The sequence below is a fragment of the Nicotiana attenuata genome, chromosome 10 (assembly GCF_001879085.1).
Source record: "Nicotiana attenuata strain UT chromosome 10, NIATTr2, whole genome shotgun sequence".
Taxonomy (NCBI): Eukaryota; Viridiplantae; Streptophyta; class Magnoliopsida; order Solanales; family Solanaceae; genus Nicotiana; species Nicotiana attenuata.
This window is the reverse complement of record NC_031998.1, coordinates 26,299,029-26,324,757: the sequence shown is the minus strand read 5'-3', so window position 1 is coordinate 26,324,757 and position 25,729 is coordinate 26,299,029. Positions and strand designations below refer to the sequence as shown.

Here is a 25,729-nt window from a genome sequence, read left to right as displayed (position 1 = left end):
TTGACTGCTCCTGTTTATGTGTCTACCGGTGGGGGATTCTATTGTGGTAGATCGAGTCCATCGTTCTTGTATCGTGGTGATTGGGGGTCTGGAGACTCGTGTAGATTTGTTGCTTCTGGACATGGTTGAGTTCGATGTTATATTGGGGATGGACCGGTTATCACCTTACTACGCTATCTTGGATTGCCATGCCAAGACTGTGACCTTAGCCTTACCGGGTTTGCCTCGTTTAGAGTGGAGAGGGACTCCTAGTCATTCTACCCCTAGTGTTATTTCTTATGTGAAGGCTCGGCGTATGGTCGAGAAGGGGTGCTTGGCCTATTTAGCTTATGTTCGCTATTCCAGTGCTGAGGTCCCTTCTATTGATTATGTGCCCGTTGTTCGAGAGTTTCCTGAGGTATTCCCTTTAGACCTGCCGGGTATGCCACCCGACAGGGATATTGACTTTTGCATTGATCTGGTTCCGGGCACTCATCCCATTTCTATTCCGCCGTATCGCATGGCCCCGCCTGAGTTGAAAGAATTAAAGGAGCAGTTGCAAGACTTTCTTGAGAAGGGTTTCATTAGACCCAGTGTTTCGCCTTGGAGTGTGCCGGTGTTGTTTGTTAAAAAGAAGGATGGGTCAATGAGAATGTGTATTGATTACCGGCAATTGAACAAGGTTACAATCAAGAATAAGTATCCGCTGCCGAGGATTGATGATTTGTTCGACCAGCTTCAGGGTGCCAAGGTATTTTCAAAGATTGACTTGAGATCTGGCTACCATCAGTTGAGGATTAGGGCATCCGATGTCCCTAAGACAACTTTCCGCACTCGGTACGGGCATTATGAGTTCTTGGTTATGTCATTCGGGATGACAAATGCCCAGCAGCTTTTATGGATTTGATGAACCGAGTGTTCAGGCCTTATTTGGACTCGTTCGTGTCTCAAGACCAATTGGGTAGGCCAATTAGATCAAGCAACTAGGGTTCAAGTAGGGTGATTACTCTCTCGAGATTTAACCCGTTAATTGGGACTATCATTTCTCATGAGTCCATCCCAATTCCCTATTGGGTCAATTTTGGGGTCATAAACTCTCTTTCTCAAGAAGAGTCAAACCCACAAAGCTTGAATCAGTGTTTACAACCACCAATTCTTAAATAAAAATATAAAATCAACCCAAATAACAAACATCCATAATCAATCTAACCCTAGATGGCAACACCCATAAATTACCCACACTAGGGTTGAGCCACAACCCTAGCTAATGGGTTTAGCTACTCATGCTTGAAAGAGAAAATGAAGAAATAGATGAAGGACTAAGCATATTAATTAATTACTAAAAAGAAATCACAAGAATCTATCGTAAGATTAAAGCTAAAGTGCCAAAAATGGCTACAAAACCGAGTCTCACGAGCGCAGCTATGTATGGAACACAAAACTTAACCTAAAAATGGTAAAATATTCTATTTATACTAGGCTGAAAAAACTGGACAAAAATACCCCTGCGGGGTCAGTGCTGGCCGCACAAAAAGGACCGCGGCCGCACTGGCTCTTGGACTTCACATTTCTGCTTCTCTGAAGTTGGACTCCGCGGACCGCGGCCGCGGAGGTAGTTGGCGCGGTCCGCACAATAACGACCGCGGACCGCATGGCATTGTTTGGCAAAAATGGTGGCTCTCTGAATCTCATGACCGCGGACCGCACAAAAGGGTAGTGCGGCCGCGGAGCCCTGATCGCGGGCCGTGTAAGATGTACCGCGGCCGCGTTGACCTTGAGTCCAAAATGCCAACTCTCTGAATCTCCTAGTGCAGCTGCATGTCCATTTTGTGCGGTCCGCACTAGGCCTTCTTCCCTTAGATTTCTTGGTCTTTGATACTTGAGCAGGTTTCACTNATGACCCTGGCACGCCCGGGATGGACGATGACGAGGAAAATTTGGACGAGATTGAGCCAGACGCTTGGTACGAAGACGAGTACTTGAATGGCGAGGGTGGAGATGGTGCTGCTGGGCCGGGCGGTGATGGTGTTGATGGCGAAGGCGGAGATGATGTGATGATGCCATTTGATTTTCTTGTACTTAGTTTTTTACTCTTTTCTCTTTTTCTTTTTTTTGGGAGGGGGGGGGGTCTTTTTGGCCCTTTGTAAGATATTCTCTGTTTTGCAATGGAATGATTATTGTCTTTTTACTGTATGTTTTTTGCTCTTTGCATTTTTCTTCGTATGTTTTTTCCTTGGTAAGAGTTCCCGACTTAGTTGACGCGACCGAAGTCGAATGTCAATTAGCTTGATCGAGGTCGAACGCTGGTTGATTCGAACAAGGTCTAATAAATTTCGAACGAAGTCAAATGTTAATGAATTCGAACGGGGTCGAATGTGAATCAATTCGAGCAAGGTCGAATGTTTGGCCCTTTAAGTGATTCGAACGAGGTCGAATATAAATAAGTTCGAGCGAGGTCGAGTGTGAGTCAATTCGAACGAGGTCGAATGTTTGACTCTTTAAGTGATTCGAACGAGGTCGAATGTAAATAAATTCGAGCGAGGTCGAATGTGAGTCGGTTCAAACGAGGTCGAATGTTTGACTCTTTAAGTGAATCGAACGAGGTCGAATGTGAGTCGATTCGAGCGAGGCCGAGTATTTGACTCTTTAAGTGATTCGAACGAGGTCGAATGTAAATAAATTCAAAGCGAGGTCAAATGTGAGTCGATTCGATTCGAGCGAGGTCGAATGTTTGACTCTTGGCGTATTGTAGGAACTTGGTGGAGATGAAAAACTCGTGTGTTTGCATATTTCTCTGTGTTTATACATTCATTGGAGAAGTTTACATGCATTGGAGAAGTTTACATACGTTGGAGAAGTTTACATATGTTGAAGTTTGCATGTTTTCCTGAAGTCCCAGTCTATCCAGTCCCTTCATTGGTCAACCTGGAAAAGTAGTTGATAGGTCGAGCGATGAACTTATACTTAAACTCCGAGACGCTCTCTTTGTCGCCTCGTTAGAAACCTCCCCGAGAAAACCCAATTGGGACAAAACTCGAATAAGGGAAAAAAGAGTACGACTCGGCAGACGCCTATCCTTAGAAGTTGAAGTATTTGAGGTGGGCGATGTTCCAATTATTTTGTAGTAATTTTCCTTCCATTGTTTCCAGCTGGAATGACCCTTTGCTTGCTGGCGCCATTATTTTGTATGGGCTATCCCAATTGGTTCCTAGCTTGCCTTCTCGTGGGTCTTTGCTTGCTTGTGTTTTGGCTTTGAGTACGTAGTCCCTGACTTTGAGTGGCTTGATTTTGGCTTTTTTTTGTTATAGTACCGCTCTGCCTGTTGTTTTTGAGCTATCATTCTTATGTAGGCCATGTCTCTTCGCTCTTCAGTTTCATTGAGGTCTTGCCTTCTATTCTCGTCGTTGCTTGGCCCGCTTTCATTTGAGTATCTCAGACTGGGCTCCCCGACCTCAACTGGTATCATTGCATCAGCCCCATAGACTAGTGAGTATGGCATTTCTCCTGTGCTCGTCTTTGGCAAGGTGCGATATGCCCATAACACTTCTAGTAGCACTTCCGGCCACAGTCCCTTGGCGTTTTCGAGTTTCTTTTCCATGATATTCAATATTGTTTTGTTGGAGGATTCTGCCTGACCGTTGCCTGCGGGGTGATATGGCGTAGAGAGTATTCTTTTGATGTGCCATTTTTCGAAGAACTCGACGGTCTTTTTTCCAATAAATTGGGGACCGTTGTCGTAACTGATTTCTTTGGGGATGTCGAAGCGGCATATGATGTTTCTCCATATGAACGTGATTACTTCTTGTTCGCGTATTTGGGCGAATGCACCTGCTTCTACCCATTTGGAGAAATAGTCAGTCAAAACTAAAAGAAATCGTACATTACCTCGTCCCGCCGGGAGGGGTCCGACGATATCCATTCCCCACTTGATGGAAGGCCATGGCAAAGTGGCTGAATGAAGATGTTCGCCCGCTTGGTAAATCATGGGGGCATATCTTTGGCATTGCTCGCACCTTTTGGCGAAGTCGGCGGCTTCCTTCTTCATCGCGAGCCAATAGTAGCCTGCCCGTATGAGGCATCTAACAAGGGCTCGATTTCTAGTGTGAGCTCCGCAGTGGCCCTCATGTACTTCTTCGAGGACGCGCCGTGTTTGATTCAGCCCTAAGCACTTTTCTAGGGGGCCACCAAATGTTCTTTTGTACAAGTCGTTATTGACGACGTTGTACCTGGCCGCCTGCATTCGAAGCTTCTTGGCTTTTTTTTTGTCTGGTGGGAGCACTCCGCCTTGCAGGTATGAGATAATACGATTGTGCCAGTCCCAAGTTAGGTTTATAAAGCGTATCTCGATTTGGTCCAGCGATGAATGGAGGAGAGCGACCACGTCCCCCTCTCCGGTTATGCTTTTGGGGCCGCTGCCAATTTGGCAAGGCCGTCCGCTTCGATGTTCTGTGCTCGAGTTATTTGATCGAGCTGCCAATCGTCTAACTCGGGTAATAGTTTGCAACTTTCGGCATGATATTTCTGTAACCGTTGCTCCTTAATTTGGAAAGTCCCTATGACCTGATTGACAACGAGTTGCGAGTCGCATCGAAGGATGATTCGCCGTGCTCCATACTTAAGTTCTAACTTTAACCCTACAATCACGTCTCGTACTCAACCTCGTTGTTAGTCATATCAGGGCATCGTATGGATTGACGAATCATTTCGCCTGTTGGGACCTTGAGCACGAGTCCTAGTCCAGATCTTGACGTGTTAGAAGCGTCGTCGGTGTACAGAACCCATTGGTCGTGTACTTTTACGGAGGTAGTAGTGGTTTCCCTTCCGACTTTGGACATTATCTTCGCACTGAAATCGGCGATGAAGTCGGCAAGAACTTGCGACTTTATCGTTGTTCACGGCTAATAGGTTATATCATGCTCGCTCAGCTCTATGGCCCACTTGGCCAATCTGCCCGACAGTTCGGGTTTGTGTAAGATACTCCTTAAAGGGAAAGTCGTGACCACCGAGATGGGGTGGCACTAGAAATAAGGTCTAAGCTTTCGTGAAGCTACGACCAGGGCTAGGGCTAACTTCTCGGGGTGGGGGTACCTCGTTTCAGTGTCGACCAAAGTTTTTCTTATGTAATACGGAGATTGCGTACCTTTGTTTTCTCGTACCAGGATAGCACTTACTGCGACGTCGAACATGGCTAAGTAGACGTGGAGGCATTCTCTGGGTTTTGCCTTAGCGGGCAACGGTGGCGAAGACAGGTAGGCCTTTAGTTCTTTTAAGGCGTTGACGCACTCGGAATTCAATTAGAGTCCGTTGTATTTTTTGAGTATGCCAAAAAATTTGTGGCACCTATCGGAGGACCGCGAGATGAATCTTGACAGGGCGGCTATCCGGCCAGTCAGCTTTTGTACTTGCTTTTTGCTAGTTAGATTTCTGTGATTCCTTCTTTGGCCTTTAGTGGGTCGGGATTGACCTCGATGCCTCGTTGTGATACCAAGAAGCTGAGGAATTTTCCAGATGTCACGCCGAAAGCGCATTTTTTGGGGTTTAATTTCATGTCGTACCTTCTGAGTATGTCGAAGGCTTCCCTCAGGTGGTCGATATGGTCTTCCTTTCTCTTTGACTTGACCAACATGTCATCTATATATACTTCCATGGTTTTGCCGAGTTGATCTTTGAACATTTTGGTCACCAGTCTCTGGTACGTTGCTTCCGCGTTTTTCAACCCGAACGACATCACTCTATAGCAGTACGTCCCTGATGGGTGATGAAGGTGGTTTTTTCCTGGTTCCTCCTCCATTAGGATTTGGTTGTTGCCTGAGTAGACATCTAAGAAACTCAACAGTTCATGCCCGGCTGTGGCATCGATGAGTTGGTCGATGTGGGGTAGCGGGAACGAGTCTTTTGGGCAGGCTTTGTTCAGGTCTGTGAATTCCACGCACATTCTCCACTTACCGTTCTTCTTCTTCACCATGACTACATTGGCGACCCACTGAGGTTATTTCGATTCTCTGATAGAATCGTTTACTAACAATTTCTCGACCTCTTCGCGAATTGCATCGTTTATTGCAGAGTTGAACTTTCGTCTGATTTGCCTTACTAGGGGGTAAATGGGTCGACGTTCAACTTGTGAGTTGCTATCTCTTTTGGGATACCTGGCATGTCTGCATGGGAAAAAGCAAATAGGTATATGTTATTTTCTAAGAATTGATGAAATGTACCTGGATCTTGGAGTTTATGGCTGATGAAAGCTTTCTTGCTGTGGTCGTCGTCTTCTAGTTGGACGGGGTCAAGATCCTCTACGGTTGAACCCGTGGCTTTTTTGATTTCAAGGTCGCTGATGACGTCTTTCTTTTCATCGCCATCCGACCCCGACTTCGTTAATTGCTACGCTTCCTTGGATTTTCCCTTCAGTTGTTGGGTGTACGTGCAGTTTTGGGCGATGCGGTAGCATTCTCGGGCCGTACATTACTCTCTCCAGATGCAGAATACTCCCCAAGGGTGGGAAATTTAATGACTTGGTACAAACTGGAGGGGACGGCTTTCATGGTGTGTATCCATGGTCGGCCTATGATTTGTACGCCGTATCCTGGTCCATGATGTGGAACGTGGTCTCCAAGGTGACGCTGCCAGCCAGGACTGGCAGCGTGATTTCTCTAGATGTTCGCTCAACTGCATTGTTAAAACCTGTTAGCGTGATGAAACGTGGAACTATCCTGTCATCGAGCTTCTTTTGATGATGCACGCGCCGCTTCCATCATCGACCATGATACGTCTTACATCAGTATCAAAAACACGTAAAGTAATAAAAAGGGTATCATAGTGAGGAAAAACCAAACCGTGGGTATCCGACTTATCGAAGATGATACTTTCTTCGAGTTCGTCATACCGTTCGTGGGTGATTGACCGCTTGAGTTTGTGAGTGGTGGTGAACTTCAAACTGTTGATAGATGGGTCGTCGCCTCCCCCGATGATCATTTGAATGGTCCGATTTGGGGAAGGTGGTTTGGGCGGCCCCTTATGTTGTTCCTGCCCTCGGGCGAAGTTGGCCCTTCCTCGATCGCTCATCAATTCTTTTAGGCACCCTTGGTGCGGCATGTTCACGACCTCCTGTCTGAGAGCGATGCAGTCCTCGGTCTTATGACCATGTTCCTGGTGGAATTCGCAGAGGGCGTTTAATTTTCAGGTGCTTGGGTCAGACTTTATCTTCTGTGGCCATTTTACCTTTGGGCGCTTTTCCAATGCGTAGACTATTTCTGAGGGGGAAATACAAAAATTGTGAGCCGATAACAAGGGGGAATACCTGTTTCATTTCGGTGGATTCCCGTTCCCGGCCTGGATGGACCTTCATCGTGACGTGGAGGCGGCATGAGGGTGCCTCTTACGTAAGACTGATGTTTTTCTCGATTAGGTCGTGACCCTGCTAGCTCCCTTGTGCTTTCGTTTCTTCAGTCTTTCCTAGATTGACCGAGGTCAGACGTTGAGTAGGTCCGTTGAGATTGTCCTCGTCGGCTCTCACCTCGGCACAATAAGTGTTATGTATTTCTTCCCACGTGGTAGGAGGGTACTTCATTAGTCTACTCAACAGCTTTTTGGTTGCCCTCGACCCGCTCCTGTTCAGTCCGTTTTGGAAAGCTGCTACTACCATTCCCTCTGATACGTTTGGGAGGGTCATTCTCACTCTGTTGAACCGGGCGAGGAAATCCCTGAGTCCTTCGCTAGGTGACTGTCTGATGGCGAATATGTCATTCACTCTGGCTTCCACTTTCTTGGCCCCTGCATGGGCGATGACGAATTTGTCGGCCATTTATTCAAATGTTTGTACGAACCGTGCGGGCAGTTGCGAGTACCTTGTTAATGCTCCCCCGGTTAGGGTTTCACCAAACTTTTTCAGCAATATAGATGGCACTTGCTCTTTAGTGAGGTCGTTGCCTTTCACTGCGGTGATGTAGTGGATAATGTGATCCTAAGGGTCTATTGTGCCGTCATATATTTTCAAGTATGGCAGCATTTTGAAAGTTGTTGGTATAGCATGTGGTGCGGCTTCGTCGCTATATGGTTGTTCCACAAATCGGTCGGCGTCCCATTTTGGAGGTGTTTTGGGGCCCCCGGTATCTTATCTACCCTTTTTTTATGCTCCCGCATTTGGTCGCGGAGTGTTTTGTTCTCGTTCTCCATCTCCTCCATTTTCTAAGGATGGCAGTGAGGACGTTGTTACCTGCTTTATTAACAGAATGAGTGATACTTGTCGGGGGGCCGGGTGTGTTGCTCATTGGCTATTGTGCCGATGTCAATTCGCACGCCTTCTCTGCTCGCCATCTGAGCGGGTTTATCGAGTATACTATTCAGTGTACTCGTTAGCCATGCTTCTAGTAACTTTTTTACAGCTGGTGGGACTTCTTCTGTTGTGGACGTAGAGGCTCCCTTCCCATGAGAAGCGGTAACGCTGCCGTGAGGGGGGTGAGTCACTTCTCCTAGTTGAGGCGTTTGGTATCACGTTCTTCTCATCTTCTGCATGAGTTTCATTGATGGTGTTTAGGAGATTAGTAGTAAGGCCTGCCACTACTTTCAACCTTTCTTCTCCATTTCCTGCCATGTTAGATTATGTAAGTAGGGGAAAGAAAGTCATGTACTTTGCTATCAATATGTTTATGTAGATCTAGAAAGACTATGATTTTGACAAGAAACTCTCCACAGACGACGCTAAATTGTTTGACCAAAAAGTATTGTACTCTTTGTTAAACTAATTAAATAATAATTGAGGTGAAATGTGAATCCTACTCAAGCATAATAATTCTTAGATCTAGCTTAGAGTTTGGGTGATACCGTTTATTTAGTGCTCAAAGTTGTGTAATCAATCATTAAATGTGTATTTTAGAGAGTAAATGAAGAGTGAGTAATGAGCAATAAATATGAGAAATGACAATAAATGTAAATAGGAAGAACACTTCACCCAAATATCAAATGATGTGGAAGATTCTTCCTTCTGACAATGAAATACTACAGTAAACAAGAATATAAGCAATGATTTCTTGGATAATGGGAGTGAAAAGGAAGAATAATCGATAAAATCAATCACTATGGAATGGTAAACTTTGTATTTTCTCTCAAGGGTCAACTTCTTACAATAGTTTTCTCAAATTCAATCTCACGTGCCCCTTTTTCTTCTATCTCTCTTTCTATTTATATGGGATATTCTCTAAAAACCCTAAAAAGTACAACAAAGGGAATATCCAGGAGAATGTTCCTGTCACTAGTTCCAAGACTACACTAGCCGTTATTCCTACTCTTCGCGCTATTCGACCTCGACCTCTACGGCTTGCTCTGCGACTGCTCGTTGTTGGGCTTTGGTCGACCTCGACCTATCCACCCAAATCGGAAAACAATCTTTTCACCTTACGATCTTCCCATGCCCAATTTCCTCAGCAAGATTTTGACACATACAAGTACGATAAATAGGATTTGGTGGAACTAAAAGCTAGAAGATTTATTAGCGTAATAACCTATAGAACAAAAAGTTCTACATTTTTAATTCCCTATGTTCTACATTTTTACTTCAATAGTTTCAACATTTTTACTTCATTTTTACTTTCTAACCTATAGAAGATGAGCGAACTTTACGTCTTTACTTAATTATCTTGTAATGACTCATCATAACTCACTTTTTAATCCATCTATTCCATTTTTTGACTCATTTCCTTTTGGTCACTCATCCAAAACGTTGCATCTTAGACGGTCTAGACATATAGCAAGATCATGAGCTAGTATTGCTACCTATAAATTATTAAACCTAATCTTACTTATCAAGGAAGTTAATAATGTGAAGTAACACTTCCTTACTTCTTGTTATTGAGATCCTTTCCTTTTCCTTATCCTTCTTTTGGCTAATTAAGTCATTATTAATATTTATGTGATTTGTTATTGTTTAATATACGAAATTCCATAAATTAGAAGAAAGAGAGGAATCTTTTGTAATTACACAGAAGTTGAGGGGCAATTGTTGTAATCGGAATAGTTTCCTTCAAACATTATAACTGAAAAACCTGTCCTTCTCGCCTTCCCCTGTCCCTCGGCTTTTCTCTCCTAAATTTCAACAAAAAAAGAGAGACATTCAAATCCAAAACCCTAATCCAAAAAGCTTCATTCCCAAAGAGAATCTAGGTTAACATTTACATACACACATTGAAATTGAAACACAAACTTAGCTGATAAGTCAATAATCTCTTTCGTTTTCACGTACAATTATTATTACAATTCTTTGACGGCCCCTTTCTCCTTTCATTTCTCAATTGCTTATGCTGATTTTTTCTCCTTAATTACTCATTTGGGTGTGAGAATTTCATATTCAATTCCTCAACATAGTCACTTAATTTCTTCTGGAAACCCAAAGTTGAGGGTCTCCAAACTTTGAATTTTCCCTTGTAAGTTCTCTATTTCCTAATGTTGTTCTAGTTTTCTATTATCTTTTCAATCACGATTTTTTTCTTTTCTTGGAATGTTGTTTCGGCCGGGCCAGCTTGCGCGCAACTATTACATGTTACCTCCCACCAGCATAGGTACCGGTAACTCTGTCTACCAAGGCTAGGCAGAGGTGTATTTTGCCTCTAATGGGATTTGAACTTGAACCTTATGTTTCTCCTTTGACCACTAGACGACTGCCTTGAGTGCTTTTCATTTACCCGATTTCTATTTATGTGAGCCTATTACTATTTGGGGAGTCAAACAAGGTTTTCTTTTACCACATTTTGCTCATTCTTTTTAAATATTTTGAATCGTTAAATATTGTGTACTTTTATGTAGTTTCTAAATATGTACATTTTATTCTATGTTCGAATTCATACCCAAAAATTAGTCAGGTTGACCATCGTACTTCGAAAAGGTTCACATAAACTGAAATGGAAGGAGTACGAGTTTTTGTTTAACTAGTTTGGGATTGAGGCGTAGTAGTTGTTGTTTTTATATGATTTTTGCTTAACTTTCTCTGCTGATTTTTGATTATGTGGGAAGCGGTAAAACTGTTGGAGAGTCATGTCTATTTAAACGGGGTCCTTTTTTCTTTTTCTTTCTTTTAGAAATTTAGAGGTGTACATTGGATTATTTTACTTGTATGAGTTGGAAATTTACTGGTCAAAGGTTTTGTCTCTAGATTAGTTTGAAGAATATGCTGATTTTTACAATATCTGCAGTTGAAAAGGTCATGCTTCGGAAGAGGGTTTCAGCATAGTTTACTGCTTCAAATTTCAATCCATTTTGAGGGGTTAAATTTTGGCTTGATATTTGAATTCAGATGTGTATAGTAGTAACAGATATTGGTGGAGAGGAGCGTAGTGATAGATGGGAAATAACTGTGTTCATGCAAAGTTTTCAAAGGATGGGTTCTTCAACTTATTCTTTTGGCGGTCTCGATCACCGAATATGATCACAAATAAGAAAAAAGAAAAGGCTATTGAAGAACCTTCTACTGAAAAACAGCCCGAACATCCTAATTCTTTTCAGAATAAACCCCCAGAATTGGCGAAGATAGACAGAGAAGAGAGTAAGCTATCAGATACAAAAGGGTCCAAGCAGGCTATTATAGTGAAGGAACAGAAGACAGACTCTCAGGTAGTTAAGCCTGAGAAGATATCAGATCATTCGAAACCTACAGAAGCAACGGGACCTGAAAATTTTGGCAACACAGTCCATGAAAAGGGAAAACCAAAAGAGGCGGCAAAACCGAAGAAGCCGCATCACGTCAAGAGAATGCTTAGTGCAGGACTCCAGGTTGAGTCGGTGTTGAAAACAAAAACCGGTCTTCTGAAGGAGCATTATGATTTGGGGGAGAAACTTGGACATGGCCAATTCGGGACCACATTCCTCTGTGTTGAAAAAGCAACAGGGGAAAAGTATGCTTGTAAGTCTATTGCGAAGAGGAAATTATTGACACCTGAAGATGTGGAAGATGTAAGGAGAGAAATTCAGATATTGCATCACTTATCTGGACATCCTAACGTCATTTCAATAAAAGCAGCGTATGAGGATGCTGTTGCAGTTCATGTTGTGATGGAATTATGTTCAGGGGGTGAGCTCTTCGATAGAATTGTTAAGCAGGGACATTACTCGGAGAGAAAAGCGGCTGAGCTTTCAAGGACAATAGTTAGTGTAATAGAAGCCTGCCATTCTCTAGGAGTGTTGCACTTGGACCTTAAGCCTGAGAATTTTCTCTTTGTCAACGAGGAAGAGGATTCACCTCTAAAGATTATAGATTTCGGGCTATCAACGTTTTTCAAGCCAGGTATTTTTCCACTTTCTCCAAATTCTTCCATTTACTTCCTATATATTTTGGTCTTCCCCTCTTTCTCTATTTCTTTGAATTATTTTTAGTGGTTTGTATGCATAAGAAAAAAATTGTTTTCTGTGGTACCCGACAAGGGAGGGATAGCCTATCGGTAAGGACCCTCCACCTCCAACCATGAGGTTGGGTGTTCCATTTACCAAAGGGAGCAAAGTGGGTTGAAGACACTGTTGGGATCCTAGGTAGGAAAGTTCAGGAGGGCAGGTTTCATCCTATCAAACGAAGAAGTAGAAACTTTGGTATTATCGGAGTAATAGGGTTAAGTAGTTGGTATTTCTATTTGCCTACTTGATAAGCAATATGCTTCTGTAGTTATCTATTGACAACCTTTGCTCAATTTTTATGAGTAATTGAATCGAGAGCAGGGTCTTTTTATAACACCAAACTTAATTTTCTCAAATATAGTGTCGATGGGTTTGTTAAAAAGCAAGAGATTATCCTTGAGGAATCCACAGAACATTTGCTAGATACTAAAGAGAAACAAATACAAGGTATTTGACAAAACTAGAGCTTATTTACTCTAATCCGCTTATTAAGATGCATGAACCTTTTCTGCGGAAGGAGTGAAACAATTGTACCCTTGTTTATTGGGGCATAGCCATTAGCCAATGAAAACACTTTTCAGCTTTTGGACTCTAGTTTTGACTGAAACATATTGGATATGTTAAGGTAAATAGTGTAAGCATAAGGGCGAAAAATTCTTTCCAAACAATGTAGTTGTGTATATACCTCAAAGCAGGAGTTAAAACTCCTAGATGTAGTTAAAACAGTTTCACCTGCAAGTACTTTGACACATGCAAAGAAAACATGATTAGATATGTTACTTTAAGCAACATCAGGGGTTCGAACTCTGCTACAAACCGAAGTTTGGTATTTAAGTGGAGAAGGGTAGAGGCATGGCTCCATTCCCACTGAGTTCCGAACCGTGCACCACTGGCCCTCGGGGATTTCTCGGTTACCAAAAAAATGAGGTGCAAAATGAGAGCAATATTTTGGGAATCTTTGAACATTATATGAGGATCTGGTAGAATTATTGTTGGGAATCTAGGATTTGAAAGAATTTGATTTGTTTTTAGCAAGTATTCAATTTCAACAGGCCATCTGCAGGTGCCTTTGTAGTAGTAATTACTTGATTGGAATTCTAGACACCAGCTCCTACTTTTAATTTTTTGGTCCAAAACATTTAGGCATTACATTTTTTTTTTAAAAAGTAAAAGTTGTTCCCTTGATATGGATAGATGGAAGTCTTTCCTTGTCCAAAGCCTTGAAAGCTCCAAACTTATTTGTTTGTGAAGTCAATAGCATTGCGTATCTATATCCGATAGTTTATGTTGAGAACCCATTCTTTTTTATTACTCTTAGGTCATAAAAGCGATGCCGCTTCTGATTTCATAGAAGTTCTATTAATTTGAAGGGTTATTATTGTCCTTAATATTTCGTAAGAGTTGTATTAATTAGAAGGGTTATCATCTCCTTAATATGATGTTCATCATCTTATATGGAAAATATCCTTAGCATCAGTTATTCTATATACTCTCTTAATAACATGTGCTTTCTAGCATGCACCTGTCTTCTTTATTGATGAGCTTTTGCTTTTAAATTACCTAGTTGATTGGGTTATGTTCTTAACCACAGGACAAATATTCTCTGATATTGTTGGAAGCCCTTATTATGTTGCTCCAGAAGTTCTGCTTAAGCGATATGGTCAGGAGGCTGATATCTGGAGTGCAGGTGTAATAATTTACATTCTTCTCACTGGTGTACCTCCATTTTGGGGTGGTAAGTTGATCTTTTCAAGTTTTATGGATTACAGTTTTTGTAGTTTTTCCATAGTTTCCTGGTTATGTGAAGTACCAAAAACAGCTTCTCATGTTTACTTCATTCATCATTTGGATAGAAAGTGAGCAGGAAATATTCGACGAGGTTTTACGTGCCGATATTGACTTCGTATCAGATCCTTGGCCTAACATTTCTGAAGATGCAAAAGATCTGGTAAGGAGAATGCTTGTTAGGGACCCCAGAGAGCGACTTACCGCACATGAAGTTCTATGTGAGTAGTCGTTGATTTCAACTTCATATTTAAAATCCAGCCTTTCATATATTATGCTTAGAGATGCTGTGAGAACCATTTTGCTTAGGAGCTGAGAGAATGTGGTGAAATCGTGATGTCTTTTTGGTGTTTTGTTGGTCTATGTGAGTCCTTAGCTACTTTGTATTTTTCGGTTCACCTAGAATTTCAAACATATTTGCCTAAAAGAATATCACAATCAGAAAAATGTATCTGCGTCTGGTGTAGAATTGGGAATTTTGTTATGCTAGCTGTTCATCTTCTGCAAGTTGATCTTGATAGAGCACTTGTAGGGAAATAATAGTCTTTTTAAGTCAATTCAGAGAAAAAGGAAGTCTTTCTATGGAGATAGTTTTGGTTCTATTCTTCTCAATTTAGATTGTCTATACTTGTCCATATTTGCCTTTTAATTTCCAACATGTGATACCTCTCCATCAAGCGGTTACCGGCATAGGAGGATTGCTTTGTCATTAAACTTTCAAGATTCGGGGGCATATTATTCTTCTTTTCCCTTTTGCAGGCCATCCCTGGGTGAAGATTGATGGTGTGGCTCCAGATAAGCCTCTTGATTCTGCAGTATTGAGTCGCTTAACACAGTTTTCTGCCATGAACAAGCTTAAGAAAATGGCTCTCATGGTAAGATATTAGTAAACGAATTATAGTTTCAATGGGATTGACCACTAAAAGTGGCTGTTAACCTCCTCCCTCCTCCCTCGCCCCAAGAAAAGGAAGGAAAAAAAAAAGAGCCAATTTTTAAACTTAAAATTGCAGTTAAATTTTTGTAGCTCCCAACACACGCATGAAAAGTTAATCTAGTTCAAGAATCAAAAGGTGTCTTGTTTCTTCCAATGACAAAAATCTATTTGTATCATACAGGTTATTGCTGAGAGTCTTTCTGAAGAGGAAATTGCAGGCTTGAAAGAGATGTTCAAAATGATTGACACAGATAACAGTGGACATATTACTTTAGATGAACTGAAGATTGGACTAAAGCAATTTGGGGCTGATCTTAGTGAGACAGAGATACAAGACTTGATGAAGGCGGTAGGTTTTGGACTTCTAGTCTTCCATAACTATTCAGTATTAAATGCCATGCGGCCAATCAAGGAGATCATTTACTTTACTCGCACAGGGTTTAAATAATTCAGTGACAGTCTCCATCTAACCTTGAAAATCATCAAAATTAGGCTGAAATTAGATCCTTTCTCTATCTGCTTTTATTTCTGTCTATGTGTGGATTGTAAATATGGGAATGAGAAGTGTCGAATCCTTAAGAAATGGGCTTTGAGAACTCACTGCAAATACCCTTTTACCAACTGTTTGTATCTCTCTCATAGTCAAATACTATTAAAATGAGGTCAAGTTTGGAGAAAGGATGACGTTTGCCTATCTTTTAAGGCATTTTTGTCTAGCTGTGGTACAAAGAAGCCTTTACAGGAAAAATGAGCATTTTGTTTTTCTTGTAATTGGAAAGTGTTTGCGCACCAAGTATCTAGTTCTTTCTAGTAGGTACCATCAAATCAATTCCATCGGACAACCTTTAGATCACCAACCAGGAGAGAAGAACTGATCTGCAGTTGATATTCTTTTCCAACTCCTTTCCAAATTTAATTTCAACGAAATATATCAGTAGTAAAATTCTTTAGTACTTTTGCAATTGTGTAACAGGTTATGCTTGTTTAGCCGTAGTTTGTTGTTATCATGCCAACCATGCAGTGTACCTCTCTATGAAATTGCTAGCGCCTGTTAGTTACATAAAAGTATCCAAAATGCCACCGTGCAGTCAACCTTCTGTCGCACCATTTGTTAGGAGTACCTAAGAATTCTAACTCACGATTGGAAAAGGTTGCAGTTACAGCATTTGATTGAGCTATTGAGTACATAATACTCTTTATTAGTAGCACTTTTGTCTTGTCACCTAAACAAAGCCTTTGTGCCTTGAGAAGTATAATATCTGTGGACCTGTTTGTCCTCTAGAAATTATGTTCTCATTATGAGCAGCTAAGCCAAATTATTTGTCTAAGAATTTGTGCTAAGCAACTGCTATGTTTGTGTGAAGACATTCTTCATTAGATAATTTTATATTTCTTTCTTTTTATCTAACTTCAAATTTTCTCCCAAAAAACGCAGGCGGACGTTGACAACAGTGGTACCATTGACTATGGAGAATTCATAGCTGCAATGCTTCACATCAACAAAGCTGAGAAAGAAGATTATCTTTCTGCTGCTTTTTCATATTTTGACAAAGATGGGAGTGGGTATATTACTGCAGATGAACTTCAAAAGGCTTGTGAGGAATTTGGCATAAAGGATGTCCGCTTGGATGAAATCATTCAAGAAGTTGATCAAGATAATGTATGTAGTTCTACTGGCATTTCTCTATTCCAAATATACTTAGTAATGCATGAAAGTAATGGTAGGCTATATAACATTGATGTCAACGCAACTCTCCTGTCTGACACAACCACATTGAGGATACATATTTAGTGGTCAAAACGCATATGCAGCTATACTTAAACATGTACGCGAGAGTATCAAAATGTATAGAGCGACAGTTAGGATCTTTTCCAGTGGTCTGTGTCTTTCAGAATGATGCTTTTCGTTCTTTCTTATCACTACATCTTGTTGAATTATCTGTTCCTACATTTCAGGATGGTCGGATAGATTATAAAGAGTTTGTGGCGATGATGCAGAAAGGAAATGCAAATTTGGGCAACAGACGGTTGCCTAATAATTTTAACATCGGATTTAGGGACCCAACAAAAGTCTGCTGACAAAGAAAGATATTTGTACTTGTTTATTATTAATTTTTTCTCTTCTTTCTGTTTTTAGTTTTTCTCCTTCATCATCTCCCCATGATCTTTGTACTTAACTTTTTCTTCTCTTCTTTTTTTGTTTGTAATTTTTCTTTTTTTGTCATTTCCCCATGATTTTGAAGTGTACAGAAGTATAGTAGGCTCAAGCATCAGTTGATGTTGGTTCATAACAAATGCCAGCTCTTATTAATTTACTCTCGAATTGTATTAGCTTCAAAGTTTAATATATTCAAGAATAGGATGCACTGTAGTAAATTATTTCAAGAAAATATGGTAGTCATTGTTATTATATCTCTTATTTCTCATTCTTTATTTGAGCAGTGATTTTTTTGACACATTTTTTTTTTTTGGGGGAGGGGAATAAGTGGCTCACGAGGAACGAAAAAAACATATTATATAATGTTTTTACATAGCAATTTTGGGTGGGTCATCACTTGTAGGAATGACATAATGCTAATCCATGTTTCACACAGCCAAGGAAGCATTCGCTTTTAATCCCATTATGACTTGGTTGTTCAGAAAAGCAATTACTTCAATCCGAATAGTGGAATGAAAGGTAGTAAAAGAATTAAATACTCGTCTCTTTTCCAATCACCCTGCGAAGACAGAAATTTGGAAAGGTTCTCGAGATCCTCAATCGCTCTTGAGAGAGGTTACAACATTGAGACAAAGCGTACATCCTTAACTGAACATTATACATGTTAAGTTAAAAACAGAAAATTAAGTTCAGGCAATCATACTGGAGAAAGACGTGATACAAAATTCAAACTGTACGATCACCAATAATTTAGGAATCCCCTTCATTCTGACTTTTTCTCTTTCATCTTCTCTTTTTCGTCCTTTGGTGGGGAAACTAGCAAATTGAAAGTCCACACAGCCAGCAAAGTTGCCTGTATTGGAGCAAGCCAATAAACCTGTATGTGCTCCTTGGTTATATGATCCCCCCGAGCATAAGCCCACCCCATCACAGAGGCTGGATTCATGCACCCCCCTGTTAGATCAGAACCAAGAATGTGAAGAGTCAGCTTGGACAGACTGGATATCCACGTCTTCATCAAGGTACTCGCACGACTTCTTCTGGAAAGTCCAAGTGAAATGGTAACAATCGCAAATGTCAAGCACCCTTCAATCAGTGCACCCCGGTGGATGTCGATGGTCAAACGAGGTCCACGCCCTATGTTTGGAAATGCCGCAATGATGAGCCTAACCCCAGTAATTGAACCAAAGACCTGAGCAGGAATTCTGGCACCGACAGTGAAGAGGAAATTGGAGAGATCCCCAGAGATGGCACCGGACAAGATAGTGAGAGGGTTGTAGGCCCCACCCTTGGTAGCTTTAGCCAAGAAGGCAAAGAAGAACATATTGATGACAGATATTGAATGTTTGAGGATTTCACCTTTGAGATCATGAGCCCCATAACCCAACATTGTGTGAACAAACATCTTGATAAGCACACTTGACCAGACCCACATGAAGGACATGATGAAATCTGAAACCAGCAGCCTCCTCCTGCTTACCCCCATTTCTTGCTTCTTTTAGTAGATCCTCTTAGGTTTCGTGCTTTCTTTGGGTAGGAGGTGCGGGTAGAGGAGGTAAGAGTGTGCGGATCGAGGGGGGGTAGGTCTAGGAACTTCTTACTAGTTAACTCCTTCCATCATCTTAATCCCTTATTTAAAAACTTATATTTGTCTCCGTCTTTTAATCTTCCACTACTTCGTCTAAACCGGAATCAATTTCACCAAGTATTGGTAAGTCTGCTCCATGAACCTGCAGCAAAGTATCAAAAGTTAGAAAGCTTAGAAGAAAACAACATATTCAATGCCATATTCAATGCCAACAGACCTTAATCTTTATACCCCGATGCTAGGACGTTGAAAAAAAATGCTAGGACAGTCACAGTATTGCTCTGGCGATCCTTTTTTTTTTTTTTTTGAAAAAGGTAACAATTATATTCATCAGCACCCAAAAAACAGGGCTGGTATCTAATATTTACAAGTACAACCCCTGAAATCTTACAGAGAATCAAAAAGGTCTAGTAGTGATTCTACATCACCTATCAACTGTTCTTTACACCAAAAATGAAAAAGAGAAATGCAAGAACTCGTGATTTTCTCTGTTGAACTGCTCTTGCCTTCAAAATATCTTGCATTCCTCTCCTTCCAAACTGTTCACCATATGCAAGTTGGAACAATCTTCCAGCTTTTTTGCTTTATTTTTTATTTTTTTATTTTTTTGCATTATATGCTATGATCTGTCTCAAGTAGACTCTCACCCTTAATCTGGATACCAAAAAAGAACCTATAGCAACTAAGGGCAAATATACCAAAAAAGAAGGGTTTTTACATAAACAGCGTGCGGGTTTTCAGTATTTACTTTACCTAGCTGGTAGCTGTTTTCGGTTTAAGCAGTTAAGCGGGCGGCTATTTAAGTTAATTCTTCAAAAAAGAACCTATACCAAGAAGATTAATTTTACTTATAGCATGCTACCATAGAGTGGGATGAGACACCATACATTACAGTCTCAAAGTACTATCAAAGCTGCAATTCTCGAGTGCAGCAATCTTCAGGAGAAGTTCAACAGAACATAACCAACAGAGGATTAAAATGCCCAGCAAGACATTTCAGCAAACAACTTTTGGTCAAAGGCAACAATAACATTGGCTTAACTACACAACCCCATATGCAGAATTCAAATTCAAACAAGTTAGTGATCGTGAATATTTTTGGTCAATTTCTCCCCTAAAGCCACCATTCAATTCATCTTTGCTCTCTCTTGATTGCTGTAGAACCTCGAAATATCAGCGTTTTAGTGTTAATGAGCATCCAATTAGGGATTCACAAAAGGAACAAGCATATATTCAGAGGCATAGAAGAAGAAGAAGAAGAAAAAGGGAAGAAAGAAAAAGAATCGCTCTCTTCTAAGTATGGTACCTGGAGAAAGATTCAACACAATTGTTGCAATTCCAGGCACAAGATTTCCGTCTCTTCGACAAAAACTTTATGTATCGCGCCTGATTTCCCCCTTAGATCTCCCCAATTTGTATATTAGGGTTCTGAAAAATTGGGGGAAAAGAAGGGAACAACGTCAATCGGTTTTTGTTCAAAGATGCAGACAGGACTGAAACTGGAGGAGAGGAACAGAGATTCCTTTTGTAAGAAAATAACACCGGTCGTTTGGTTTTGGACTGAAATTGCACCATTTTGTTAAAAATGTGAACTATTAGTGCTTCATGTAAGAAGAATAGGACTAGTTTAAACTTAAAATCCAAAAATAGTGGACTGTTTTGGGCCTTTTGTATTCTTAAGTGGGTGCCCTTCATTTTACTAGGAAATCAATTCAAGCCACAACACTTGTAGCATGTTTGGACAAACTTTTAAAATCTGCTTATTTTGTGAACTGTTTCTTTTCAAAAATACTTTTGGTAAGAAACAGTTTGTGTTTGACTTATTAATTGAAAAAAATATTTCTGAGCACCAATTAGTAATTGGCCAAACTTTTAAAAAGTATTTTAAGTGTATTATTCTCAAAAAATATTTGTGACAAGGTATTTTTTTCTACTTCTCCATAGCTGCTTCTACTTTTACTCTAAAAGTTTCAACAAACACTTTAACTTTTAAAAAAAGCATTTTTTTCAGAAAAAAAAAAAAAAGTGTTTTTGGCGTTGGAGAAGCTTGGCCAAACAGGCTATTCTTGTTGTACCAAAGTGAGTACAAACATCTAAAAACATAGTACAACACCTACAAAACGCAAATGGTTATAATCGGATAAAGAAATTTAAACATGTTTTTCTATTTAAACAATCCTTGGTAAGGTAGTATAAGTTTAGGTTGTACCATAAAATTATACAAACTAGTTGACAAGATAATGCAAATCTGAGTGGGGTGTACAAATCCAGGTTTAATTAGCTCATAGTTGGCACAAATCTTTTTCTAATTGAAATGATAAATTAAGAAAGATTTTTGATGGTAAAGTTGGGTCCATCCCAATTAATTAAGGAGCAAAGGGAAGTCATTATCCATTAATAATTCTGAGATTATTTGCTAATAGGAGCTTTCATTTCTGGTGAGAGGAAGCAACTAGCTAGAAGAAAAAGACTTGCAAAATCAATATTAGGTAAAATGCCAATTCAAATGATGAGGCATGTCAATACTCTTCTTCTCTTAGTTGTCACTAGAAAGTCTTGTTGTAATGAAGAGAAATTATCATGCGGCTGCAATCGAATTTGATACTCTACTAGAGCTGAGGGGTCGCATGCTGCACCCAATTATTGCTAAAGATATGTACTTGTATGGTAAAATTTTATTCGTATTGGATGTTTATACTAAATCATATTAATTTAGTATTATTATATGATAAATTAAGGTAAAATATATATTAATTAACTACTACTAATTAGTGATAATCTTATTTATGAAGACATATTGAATTGGTATAAACGCATTATGCAGATAAGTGTTTATCGGGATGTTATTACATATCTAAGAATTTAAGTTAATAGATGCAAAGCATTACCATGTAAATTACCTACAAACTACATGTAAATATAACGCACACACTTGATGATTGAAGATTAATGTGTATCATATCATTTTATCTAGAGCAGCTATCACACTATTTGTCGTAACTCTTAACTGATTACGAGATACAACACTCGTGCTGTTCCGTGTTTAAAGCATCATCTTGGGCCACAATTTTTTTTAACTTTCGATTTTTTTTTTTCAGAATGGCCAAAAAAATTTCAATTTCACTTAAAGTTGAATTTGAAATTTTTCGAAATTTGAAAAACTTCAGAAAACTATTTTTTCTTTTTAAAATTTACACTTCAAATCACTAACAAAAATCAAAAATAGCTCTAAATTATATTATGTCCAAACACAACTTTAATTTTCAAATATATTGCTTAATTTTTTTCTCGAAATTTCACAATTCTTATGTCCAAACGCCCGCTTAATCTATTTACAAGGGAAAAAGTTTCAAACCGCTCCTACACAATATTATGTGAAATTGTTCAATTTTATCATTTATTATATTTTTAACTCGTTCATATTCTTACTGTTAACAATTTATTTTATGTTTATCACTGACAAAACTATTAAATAATGGAGTCCATGTTTGACCAAAAAATGATAATCGTTGATTAAACTAATTAATCAGTTATTAAGGAGAGCTAATCATAGTTAAAGCTAATAACTTCATATCTTGGGTTGACAGTACGAAAGGTGTCAGCAGTGAAGAAACAGAATTAATGCGCAAGCAATAAATGTGTCGAATGTAATATTGTGGATAAAGTATCAAGTATTAACTAGCAATAAATGGCAATAAACGTAAATAAGGAGAAAGATTCACCCAATATTGAATAAGGTGAATGATTCTTCCTTCTGACAATGATGAATGACAAGAGTATAAGAGAATATTGAGCACTTTCTCGGATCTGGTGAAAATGACAATAGATAATCCAAAGGTCGAATCTCTCCAGAAAGTTGTTCTTTGTATTTATCTAGAGAGCTTACTTTTCAAAAGTGTTCTTACCATATATGATATTACATGGCTTTTGCCTTATCTCTCATACTATTTATATGAGATATTAGAACCCTAAAAAGTACAAACAGAGAGAATATCCAATAGAATATTCCCTTTGAGGATCCTCACACAAAACTAGCCGTTAATCCTATCTATGTTGCTCGACCTCGGCTGTTTTGTTGATCACTAGTCGACCTCGGCCAAACTGCCCGCGTTGATGTATTGGTCAAAATTTGGACTGGACTTAATAACTGCAAATAGACGTGGTCGAGGATTAAGCCGATCGCGGCACAATGGCGAGGAATCGTCTTAAGAAAGATTAATGCCGAGGTCAAGTAAAGAACGTACGGAAGCAACGGTAGAGTAAGTTTAGAATAGAAAAGAGGAATATTCCATTGGATATTCTCTCAGTTGTACTTTTTAGGGTTTCTTAGGAATATCCCCTATAAATAGGAAGAGATAAAGAACGAAAGGGGGATCTTCACTTTTGGGATAAGAACACATTGTAAAGGTTGACTACAGAGAATATACAAAGCTTGTCTTGTCCATTGATTCCATTATTCAACATATATATTTTACTCATAAGATCCAAGGATCTCTTGTATGTATGGGTCAAAATCAGACCACAAGATGGTTACCATTAAAGGGAATGGTAAGGGGTCGACCAAGCCATGTTCGGGCCCGCGAGGCGTAATGGCGACGAGTATCTTGGCCACTGCCGAGCGAGCCATCAGAAGGCTTACACAGCAGAACATACGTAACACTTGGGCGAGTGGGGAAGAGTACAGTCATGAGAGGGTACGCCGGTTAAAAACCGTTAGATAAAAGGGGAAATTGATAATATATATATATATATATATATATATATATAAGATAAAGAAAAAAGAAAGGATGAGGGTCTGAGGAAAAAGAAAAGAAACAAGAGACATGGAGGAGATCTCTGAATAACAAAGGAAGAAGCCTAGATTTTGGGTTACAAACCTTTGTAATCTCCATTGTTGAATCAATAAAGCTAGATCTCACAGTTATCAACGAGATTTCTTCCTATCTTCTTTGCTTTTACAAATATGGAACAATATATCAAAGATGTAAGCTTATTATTTACGTTTGATGTCGTTTAATCATTCTAAGAAATGTTATATAAACTCAATCTCTTCGATTTTAGTACCCAATATGCTTAGATCTAAAGTTGATTATGTTTGTCTAAGATTTACTCTCTATTTTATCATTAATTGATTTAACGAAAAGGCTTAACGCTTTTTAGTCAAAAAATTTGGTGCCGTCTGTGGGGATTTCTTAGCCAAATTCTTTAGTTTCCTTTAGATCTAGAACCAGCCAAGTATTACTTCCATGCTGTTACAATCTCACCATCTCGGTAACAATGCCAACTCGAAAAGAATGGTAGATAAGTTTTTGAGATAACCGTATCAATCTAGGTCAGATCCCTACACAAAATAAAAATCATGACCGGTGTCTATACGAGACCCATGCCCCACCCGCAACGATGGGTTTGATAGGTCATATACATGTTTGAAGTAGAACCACGGTCACTAAGCGCTCGGCATGACCGCAATCCTATGCGATGTATTCACCTTGTATAACGACCTGAACTTTCACCCCTTGAGAAGGGATGATAACCTACTGCATGACCCTTTGGAATAGCAGGATATCCCGCCTTATTTTCGTATCATGCACGCTGGATGATTTATAAACAAAGCATGACATGTTTCCCTTATTGTTTGCGCATATTGGACTGGGACTCGACCTCGGTGTCCCAACGGGTGAGTTAAGCCCAACTCACGAGAAGTCTAGACACAATGAAATGGCGAAGCTAAACGTGGCTGCCAAATCAGAAACCACTATTCGAGTACTAGGCGAAGCGAGTAACCCTACAACGCTGCTCCTCCTTTCACTGACTTGTCAGGCCGAGGTAACAGACGATTTTGTTTGGGCTTATCTTATCACTTTTTTGTTGGTTCGAAACAGGAACATGAGCACTCGCATAGGTACGCGAGCAAGGGACGAACGCCGCCAAAACACCCCAGGAAATGGTTCCGTAGCATGCCATCTCGCAAGTAATGACCGAGCAAAACCCTCTAAGCCACAGCATATCACAAATAAGAGAAATGGCTCGGTACATATCAACTATCGAAAAACAATCTCTGTGAAAAAAAAATTAAGCAAACTGGGACTCTCCCATGAAACACGCGGAAATCTCCAGTGAAAGCAAAATTGAGCAAACTAGGACTCGCCCATGAAACACGCGGCATTCTCCAGTGAAAGCAAAATTAAGCAAACTGGGACTCGCCCATGAAACACGCGGCATTCTCCAATAAAAGCAAAATTAAGCGAACTGGGACTCACCCAGGAAACGCACAGTACTCTCCAAATGAAAGCGAAATTAAGCAAACCAGGACTTGCCCCGACGCACGCGTAAATAACACGGCGACGAGTAATGTTCCCCAACAGAAATAACACAACAAGTTACGATTTCGACCTTGCCCGAAATAACACCCCTACGGCCATCGGCCTTCGCCAAAAGAGAAGTTCGACCTCGCTAGAATTCACAACGGGCTATAATTTCGACCTTGCTCGAGTTCACAACGGGATATAATTTCGACCTTGCTCGAATTCACAACGGGATATAATTTCGACCTTGCTCGAAATAACACCCTACGGCCATCAGCCTTCGCCAAAAGAGAATTTCGACCTTGCTCGAATTTACAACGGGATATAATTTTGACCTTTCTCGAAATAACACCCCTATTGCCATCGGCCTTCGCCAAAGGAGAAGTTCGACCTCGCTCGAATTCACAACGGGATATAATTTCGACCTTGCTCGAAATAACACCCCTACAGCCATCGGCCTTCGCCAAAGGAGAAGTTCGACCTTGCTTGAATTCACAACGGGTTATAATTTCGACCTTGCTTGAAATAACACCCTACGGCCATCGGCCTTCGCCAAAAAAGAAGTTTGACCTCACTCGAATTCACAACGGTTTTTAATTTCGACCCTGCTC

General features: G+C 40.1%; 2 protein-coding genes across 3 annotated transcripts; one reads left to right on the top strand and one right to left on the bottom strand.

The window, feature by feature from the left end:
* On the top strand, positions 10,045 to 17,457 carry LOC109233187 (calcium-dependent protein kinase 26-like). The gene is made up of 8 exons (XM_019398969.1): positions 10,045 to 10,391; positions 11,157 to 12,244; positions 13,940 to 14,083; positions 14,202 to 14,354; positions 14,893 to 15,008; positions 15,249 to 15,416; positions 16,503 to 16,727; positions 17,024 to 17,457. The coding sequence occupies exons 2-8, from the start codon at positions 11,305 to 11,307 to the stop codon at positions 17,144 to 17,146; spliced, it is 1,869 nt and encodes a 622-aa protein (XP_019254514.1). The 5' UTR covers positions 10,045 to 10,391; positions 11,157 to 11,304; the 3' UTR covers positions 17,147 to 17,457.
* LOC109233188 (probable aquaporin SIP2-1) lies at positions 17,731 to 20,388 on the bottom strand. Of its 2 annotated transcripts, none has more exons than XM_019398970.1 (2): positions 20,120 to 20,388; positions 17,731 to 18,955 (listed from the first exon to the last, which is right to left on the bottom strand). In XM_019398970.1, the coding sequence occupies exon 2, from the start codon at positions 18,709 to 18,711 to the stop codon at positions 17,989 to 17,991; it is 723 nt and encodes a 240-aa protein (XP_019254515.1). In that variant the 5' UTR covers positions 18,712 to 18,955; positions 20,120 to 20,388; the 3' UTR covers positions 17,731 to 17,988. The 2 variants fall into 2 exon arrangements, with proteins under 2 accessions (XP_019254515.1, XP_019254516.1); XM_019398971.1 differs by lacking the exon at positions 20,120 to 20,388 and adding an exon at positions 19,701 to 20,070.